This window comes from Fukomys damarensis, unplaced genomic scaffold, assembly GCF_012274545.1.
Source record: "Fukomys damarensis isolate Sample0158 unplaced genomic scaffold, DMR_v1.0_HiC HiC_scaffold_14, whole genome shotgun sequence".
In the NCBI taxonomy this organism is placed as follows: domain Eukaryota; kingdom Metazoa; phylum Chordata; class Mammalia; order Rodentia; family Bathyergidae; genus Fukomys; species Fukomys damarensis.
Window position 1 is genome coordinate 6,775,897 of NW_022900926.1, and position 8,809 is coordinate 6,784,705.

Below are 8,809 nucleotides of genomic sequence, written 5' to 3' on the forward strand. Positions count from 1 at the left end.
TTTCACCCCAGTGGGGCGGAAAGGACAGGGGAGGCAATAAGAAGGGACAGTGCTCGAGTACCCGCGGTCACGCGTGACGCCCCCGCCGCCCGGTCTGTGCTTTGGGAGACGCTTCCAAAATAGGGAGCAAGGAAGCAAAGCGATTTGATTTTGGATTTTTAGAGAAGCTAAGAGCGGGACTTGGGTTTTGGAGAAAAGAAACAGTCTGCGGGTCGGGGCCCAGTGGTGGAGCTGGGTCCGGCTTCCCGCGAGTGGGGCGGACGTCAGGATCCGATCCAGCGCCCCTCCTGGTCCGCCGGATCGCCAGTCTGGAAGGAGATCGCCGTGGGAGCTCAGAACCGAAACTTCCACTCTCCTGTGACGGAGGAGATTACGGAGGCCTTTCGGAGCCGGGGGTCAGATGGTAATTGCTCCTAATTGGCATCCCCAGAAGCACCTTAATTATTTATCTGCAGCTGTCACTCAGAGTGCAATTCTCTCTGCCTTTGAAAAGTGGTTTTCTTTCATACCTTTATTCTAATACGAGCAAACCAAAGCCTGGAAACATCAAGAGCAAAGATACGCGAAACGTCGCTTGTGAAATATCTAATTGTTAAAATATTGTGTCGTCTTTAAGAAGAGGAAGTTGTCCGATGTCCAGTGAAAAGTGAAATCAAAAGAGAGGGTTGAGGATGGAGTGGGTAGTTAATTCGGAAATGAGATCCAGAAGCGGGAACCAGAGGTGCCAGAAACCGGCGACTGCGGCATTTCTAAAATGAAAGAGGACAAATAGTAGGAGCTGGAGAATCCGGAGACCTAGCACCGCGAAGTATGAAGAGAAAGAGGCGCAGTTATGTAACCCGGTCATCCGACTGGACTTTCGATGTAAAAATAGTTTTCTAGGGTGAGTCGCCTCTTCTAGAGGTTAAAGCTTAGTTTGAAGGCGGAGGGTTTCATTTTCAAAGCAGCGTTTACCTAACCCTAAACCTGATTTTAATTTCCCTATCCGTGGCCTGTGTAATTCAGGGTATTCTTTTAAAACATTAGTATACAAAACATCAAATACGTCGTTTTTCCTGTTGTGTGAGACATGACTGACTGAAGTTTTGAAATAGATAACTTATTTTCCAGGCTGCATGAGGGATAGCACTTTGCCCGTGTGATGGCAGGTTGAGTGGAGCTTCCTCTGCCGCTTATTTAAGGATTTTACTTGGTGGGTGACAGGAGGGAGGGGTGACTGAAAAGATTAGCTGACTCTTACGAAATATGTGAGTGCAGCCGGCAGTAGTGGTGCACGCCTGTAATCCCAGCCCTGGGGAGGCTGAGGCAGAAGGATCACTGCGAGTTTGAGACCAGCCTGGGCTACACAGTGAGTTCCAGGGCAGTATGAACTACATAGTGAGACTGACTCAAAAAGAGAAAGACAGACATGAGTGGATGTAGGAGAATATGTCCCACCTTCACTGTCCCTGATTATTTTACTGAGACTCAAAAGTTTAAGGCATTTTTGCCAATAAATTTGGCATCTGGATTATCTTTTTTTATTATTATTAAGGCATAATTCCTACCTGAAAGGGGGCATGAAGGCAGAGAACAAAGTCTGCTGAGCTTGAAGAACTAAATAAAATGATGCAGAAATGAACTCTAAAATCCTCACAAATGCTTAAGTACCCTAAGAAGCAATTGTGTTAATGCAGCACCTGACACGCTCTTTTTATTTCACAGGCAAAGTGCTAGCTCTGTGATTAGACCGAATTCTCCAACGACAACATCTCAAATTATGGCAAGAAAGAAAAGAAGAGGGGTGTGTGATTTTTTTTCTTTTTATTTTGTGTAAGCCAATTTAATGGGTAACAGTTGTGATTTTCCATTATGCGTAATTTTATCACTTCTGTATTCATAAACGTTTGTTTTGCTTCTTTTGGGATAGATTATAGAGAAAAGGCGTCGGGATCGGATAAACAACAGTTTATCTGAGTTGAGACGGCTGGTGCCAACTGCTTTTGAAAAACAAGTAAGCTACCTCCACCCCACCTCCCAAAAAAGCTGAGGAATCTGATTCTCTCCTCTGGGAATGTGGGCTCTTGTTAAAGCTCGTTAAAATAATGGTGTATATGCCTGATCGGGCCAGAGCAGCTATTTCAATAAAATGCTTTGTTGTGGCAAAACTATTAAAAACATAATCCATCATGAAGTCGAAAAAACATTTCCATTCTTCAGCTTATTTTCCCTTAAGGGTAACAGTGTTCAGGCTTTGTCCATTCTCTCTGAGAATACCAGAGTGGTTTTGTTTAAAACTCTACTATATGTAGTAGTATTCAAAAATATATGTATATATCATATTTGGAATAACATTTTTCCCTCAATTTGTAAAAAAGTACCATTTTAATTTTTTAAAAAGCCCAGGAAATAACATTTATGGTTCTGTTTCCTAAATAATAATACTAACACAATTTATTTGCTAAGACCTTTGCTTTCATTTTTAATCCCTCAGTGAATACAATGATGTATGATTTGGAGCCTATTTTGGAACTTTGATTAAAAAAAATCAAATTAGCCATAAATGCCCCTTTTCAGAGTTCAAGAATTCATTTACAAAAAAAAAAGATTTTGCACACTTAGAAAAGTAGAAAACCAAACATTTAAATCTTTCTTTGTGGCTTTAGGAAAGCCTTGTATCTCCAATTACCACAATGGCTAATGGCACCGATTTCTAAGAGCATCTTTAGGGAGCGGTGGCAGCGTGTCCTTATTGAAAATATTTTCAATTCAATTCCAAATAGGGTACAAGACGGCAGTTGTTTGTTTATTCCATTTTTTTGTTTGTTTACTTCATGAATCTGCAAACATAAAACAAGCCCTAAAGCCATTGGAGGCCATCCAGAAACTGCAGTCTTGGTTGTTTTAGTTGTTTTCATTGAAACCACTTGTACAACTTCATGGAAAAGCTGCACCCTGACAAAGGTACCAGCTGTGGTCTGCCCCGGATTGGATATATTTTAAGACAAAAAAAGATACCAAGTGGATATGCTGCTGAGACTGTTCTTGATAAGATAATGATAGTGGGAATTATGCTTTTGATTAAGGGCATTGTCAGTTACAATAGGCTGCAAATAAAAATGTTGATAATGTTTTCAGATTTCAAGTACTGAAATGCCTACCGACTGCTGAGTCAGTGCGTTTTGTGATTTTGTTTTTCTGGTTTGTTAGACTTTTTTAAATGTTGACCTAAAACAAGCCTTAAGAGCAAACCCTCAGTTGTCTGGCAGCAAGTTGCCATAAACACAAGCTCTCCCTCTGCAGAGCTTGGCTGCCCACCCTGGTGAGCTGGCCCTGCCACAGGGTGATCAGAAAAAGCTTCTGTACAGCAGCTGAATGACCCTGGCACTCTTGGCAGGAAAGGGCGCTGATAATTTGCACAAAACAACTAAAGAATCTGAAGTAAACTTTAGAATTTAAAAAAATAATAAAACATATTGGTTTAATTCTTTAGGGCCTCCAGGAAATTAGAAGCCACCCACAGCCCTGAGAAAATTTGAGGTGGCACGTTTGTATTTCAATTGGTTTCAGAAGTTGGCTTATTTAAAAAGGGGAATATTAGAGTAATTTGCCAGACAATTTTTATTAAGAACTGTTTTTAAAGACTCAAAAATTCTTAAGTATTTCTGATGCTTCTTAAAGTTATAGTTTGTTCATTTTTGTTAGATCTTGGAATTCACAGTGACACCTGCTGGTAACTATTAGGACCAAATAAAGTTTTTTGTTTTTTTAGTTTCTGCTCTCAACTGGTCTTTTATGAATTACTTTAAGGACTTAGTAGAGTGTATTGCTTTTGGATAATCTACTTTTAACAATAATTTGCCAAAATCCTAGTTTCTTATCATCTAGTATTCAACTTTTCAACTGATTTTGACTTCAGGTTTCCTGTTTATGACTGTTGAATGTCTCCTATAAAATATATTATTGACCAAAGTAGAACTTGAACATCAAGGTTAAGGGTACTTTAAAATTTGAGGGAGGTTACCAGGGATTGAATTTAGGACCTTGCTCTTGCAAGGCAGTGGTGACGCCACTGAGCTGAATCCCCAGCCCAAGTTTAAGGTTTTTGCGATCGTAGTAGTTTCCTTGGAATTGATTTTAAAGTATAATTCTCTTAATTAAAAAAATAATGTATTTTCTGTCCACAACTGTGACATAGTGATTAGTGCTTCCATGTAAAATTTGGAAACGACTAAGAGTTTTTTTAAGAAATTAAAGTTAGAATTTTCCAGAGAAAGGGAAATTTGAAGCCATGATACTAAACTCAGCGTATGATGTTCCAAGCTGGCTTCTGTCTGACTCACCAGACTGTCCTATTTGTCTCCCAAGGGGTCTGCAAAGTTAGAAAAAGCTGAAATACTGCAGATGACAGTGGATCATCTGAAGATGCTTCAGGCAACAGGGGGAAAGGGTAAGTGGGAGGCTTCAGTTTTACTTCTTTCTACCTTTTTCTTTTCATCTCTTCTTTCTAATATTGTAAGGAAGTTGTAGCTGAACAGTTCTTTAACGAGCTGAGATAGGCAGTTCCCAATTAAAGCTGGGGAATCAGTGCTAATGGCAGGATTGAACTTGTGGGAAAGAACTTCTGGAACAAAGGAAGCCCTTGACCCTGGGCTTGTGTTTGCTTTCATAATGCTGTGGGAGAAAAGCTTCATTCACAGCCGCCTGGTCAGAGATTTGTTTGGAGTTTAAGAAGCACATGCTGGAATCTGTACAGAAAGTCAAAACAAACACACAAACATCCAAACATAAACAGGAGGTTAGAAAAAACCTTTAACTCCTACTCCTTCTCCTTGTTCCTCTTCCTCTTCCTCTTTTTTCTATTAAATCAAGGCTAGGTGGCAAAATAGTTTAGCTATTCCAAAGGAAGTGACTCCACAATTATTTTTGTTGTTTCCAGGTTTTGGCTTAGTCTTGGCTTTACATCAAATAGCATTTGAAGGGCAGGTAGTGAATGTCTGGCCTAGGAACATTAACAGAGTTGACCCATTCCTGGGAAGGACGCTTAGGAGCAGGCACTGTGGCCCCAGCCTCCTCCTGACCTGTACCCCAGGGAAGGATTCCAAGGCCGGAGAGGGATCCTCCTCTCATGCCAAAAATAGACTTGAGCTACTAGAAGCTGTAACACCATCCAGATTTCCTGAACCCACTTCCCATGCATCACTAAGACACTGTAGCTTTTTCACCTTTTAAGAAAGCCTTTGATATCAGTGGAAAGGGTTATTCAGTATATTTAACAACTGAATAAGGAAAGGGTGCCAGAAGCAGTTAAGTAAGCAGGTAAGTCCTGGAGGCCTCCTGGGCTGAGTACCAGCCGTTACTACACAGCGTAGAAGTCCTAGATCAGGACAGAGTGGGGCACTGGATGGCAGTCATCTTGACAGACCTGAGTACCACAGAATATCCGCTCTGGCCCAACACTTTCACCTGCATCAGAAAGGAGGCCATCGCCATCCATATGGTTTGACTTACCTAGGAACAGCTCTGCAGGAATAAGGAATTGCATAGGTTAAGCACACATTCTTGTAGAAAAGAGAAGGAAACTGGGTGAAATCTTAGAATCCAGTGAGCCAGCCCCGCTGGGCCACTGCTGGTCTTAAACCCAAGATGGACATCACCTGCTGCTCTTTGAGAGTTATACTAGCAGGATGAGCACCAAAAACTCTAGTATCTTGATCTGTCTTTTCACTTGCTCCTTGCAGATGTTGGGAGACTAATTTGAGTTCCTTCTGGTGCAAGAAAAGTTGTGTGATGGCTCTACCTCCCTTGGTCTTGTTAGCCACCAGACTGAGGATTGTTAGGGGGCGGTTAAATATTTGGCATGAGTTATATTTCTTTCTTTCCTTTTTTTTGTACCAGGGATGGAACTTGGCACCTTGAGCTTGTGAGACAGGCGTCAGAATCACTGAGCTAAATCCCCAGCCCCAATGAGTTATATTTCTACAGAGTCACACTGCTCTTCAGTTTTATACTAAAAACTGAGTTCCGCCTTGCTTGCTATTCTGGGCTGTTTGAACAGTTGTACATTCAACCAAGAATAGTTTGTGAGTAGACATTTCCAAGCAGGCACCATCAGTCAGCTGACTAGCAGGGCACTAGAGAGGTCTCACATAGGAGTATGTATAGGTGTGACCAAGGGGGACTAGCAGCCTAGGCTCACATGGTCCGACGCCAGCTGCCTCATAGTATGGAGGGAAAGAGCACAGGCTCTGTAGCTGGGTTGCCTGATTCTGACTCCTGGCTCTGCCATTTATTAGCTTTGTGACCCAAGGTAAATTACTAACCTTCTCTGAACTCCAAATTTATCATTAGTAAGATGAAGATATTGTAAGTTAATTCACTTAAAGCTGGTAGAACCATGCGTGGCATACAGGAAGTGGTTATAGACACGTGTGCTATTGTTGGCCCACAATCCAGTCAAAAGACAGCTGTAGATCATCATTTCCCTTTGCATTCAACAACAGGATGGGAATTACATAATTTATACTCCTTAAGATGCAACAGAAGACTCGGCCATATTCAGCAACATAGCTGGCAAACCACAAATGTCACTCACACTGTGATGACTAATGAAAATGTGCAGGATTTCCCAGAGTTCAAATCCTGCTCATTCATTCTTCAGAACCTATCTTGATATTACACTCACTTCTAGAGACAATTTAGTAAAGTAAGCTTCTAAATCCCTCTGGCTCTCTGAACTCTGTCTTCTCTGATTATTACCTCCCTTCTCCCATGGAAGCCAAAAGCTTGCACAGCCCACACTGAAATGACAGGGGGCCACCTTCAGGGATGGTGTCTCCTCCAGGTGTTTAGTTTGCTAATTATGCCAAGGTTCTGGAATGATCATAAGTTTTGCTGCTAATCTTCCACATTTCATGATCTTCTCTTTGGGCAGCTTTGTGTTATTATTCTACTTTAATGGTGGATATACTTGTCCCCAAACATCCTTTAGGGATGCCCAGATTTCCACTGAAATTCCAGCCTTAGAACTTTTAAATAAATGGGACTACTGATTTCCAACATGCTTTGATTACAGAATAAGGTAATATGTGATATATATAGATATCTATATCTACATCTATATATAAGTTTGTTTTTTTGGGTTTTTTTTGTTTTGTTTTTTTTTGGTGCCAGGATCAAACTCAGGTCCTTGTGCTTTCAAGGCAGGTGGTGGAACCACTGAGCTAAATCCCTGGCCCTAAAATAGTATAATTTTTAACAGATTAAAAGAAAATCTAGCCGGGCGTGGTGGCGCACGCCTGTAATCCCAGCACTTGGGAGGCTGAGGCAGGAGGATCGCTGTGAGTTGGAGATCAGCCTGGGCTACATAGTGAGTTCCAGGGCAGTCTCAACTACATAGTGAGACCTGGTCTCAACCCCCCCAAAAAAATCTAACAAGTAACACTTTGATCTGCACAATCAAGTGAAATTATTCATTATAATTAATAATTGATAGAATTATATGAATTTCATATATTGATTTTCAAATAATTTCCTTACATGAAAAAGTAATTCCTTAGATGAAAATCACTTTACTTCAATGTGCTATTTCTCATGCATATATATATATATATATATATATACATATATATATACATACACACACACACACACACACACACACACACACACATCTGAAAAGTGAGGTGACTAAACTTTCAATTAGAAAATTACCTGCCAAGGATTTGCAACTGAGAATCTGAAAAGATATATTTGTACATACTAGAGGTCACTCATTCAAAGACAAGGTCATTTCCCAAAATAGCTATTACTGTGCCCTACACTGGCATTATAATAATAGACATCACTATTTTCTACTTTATTATTTGGGGGTTAAAAAAAAAGGACTGATCAAGGTGACCCAGGTAATAACAGTAGGTCTGGGGAGGGCTGTGCATATAGACTGTTACAGTTAATGTACTTTCTTTCTAGAGGAGATGCCAGAGAAAAGTAAACTGGCCAAGTGAAGGAGATACAGATATAGAGACGGATATATAGATATCTGAACTTCAGAAAAACTAGGAGTTACAGAAATCTCCTGTCACTAGGGCACCTTTATAATACCTGACAGGAGAGTAAGATCATCAAATTAGTAATCAAATTTTTTAAAACTCATTTGCATTTAATTTCTCTCATACAAAGAAATGGCAAGATGTTTTCCCTTTAGCAGTAAAAAGCATTATGATCTAAGAAGCACTTACGAATACACTGAGATTCTAGCACATCACTATAGAGTATCTTCAAGCTGCTAAACTGTACTTTCTTCAGTCCGTAAAATGCCCAGGCAGTAAGGATGATTCAGATAAACCCTGAGATTTCCAACTCCTGACAGAGACACAGACTTTTCCATTGGCTTCTTCCCGTGCAGACATTTCCTGGGGAAAGTCGTCTTGCCACCATCTGAAGGAGAGACGCCTTTTTCTTTCTGCAAGTGTTTGTGACAAGGATGCCCAGTGTTTTCCTACTATGATATTTAGTTCCAAGAATAACTGCCGTACCTTGTGCTGCCTCCGTTGCAAACAGGAGTTGCAAAGTCGTTTTGACCTCTGCACAAACGGAAGCCAGGGGCGGCTGGCAGGACTCGGTATTTAAACCTTCTGAAGGGCAGCATGCTCTTGGTGGGTGGTTATCCTTCGGATCGCCTCACTCTTGTCTCCCCTTCTCTGCCCGCTCTGCGCCCCTCCAGGCTACCTGGACGCCCACGCCCTCGCCGTGGACTTCCTGAGCATCGGCTTCCGCGAGTGCCTGGCGGAGGTGGCGCGCTACCTGAGCGCCGTGGAGGGCCTGGACG

The 8,809-nt window shown here is 41.4% G+C and overlaps 1 protein-coding gene across 1 annotated transcript; it reads left to right on the forward strand.

The window, feature by feature from the left end:
* Nucleotides 1-758: 758 nt before the first annotated feature.
* Nucleotides 759-8,808, forward strand: Hey2 (hes related family bHLH transcription factor with YRPW motif 2; the record flags this gene model as incomplete). Its single annotated transcript, XM_033763152.1, has 5 exons — nt 759-883; nt 1,705-1,783; nt 1,910-1,993; nt 4,348-4,429; nt 8,705-8,808. Coding segments are annotated over 5 exons (474 nt in total), but the record flags the coding sequence as incomplete, so codon positions are not given.
* Between the last annotated feature and the right edge of the window lies 1 nt (nt 8,809).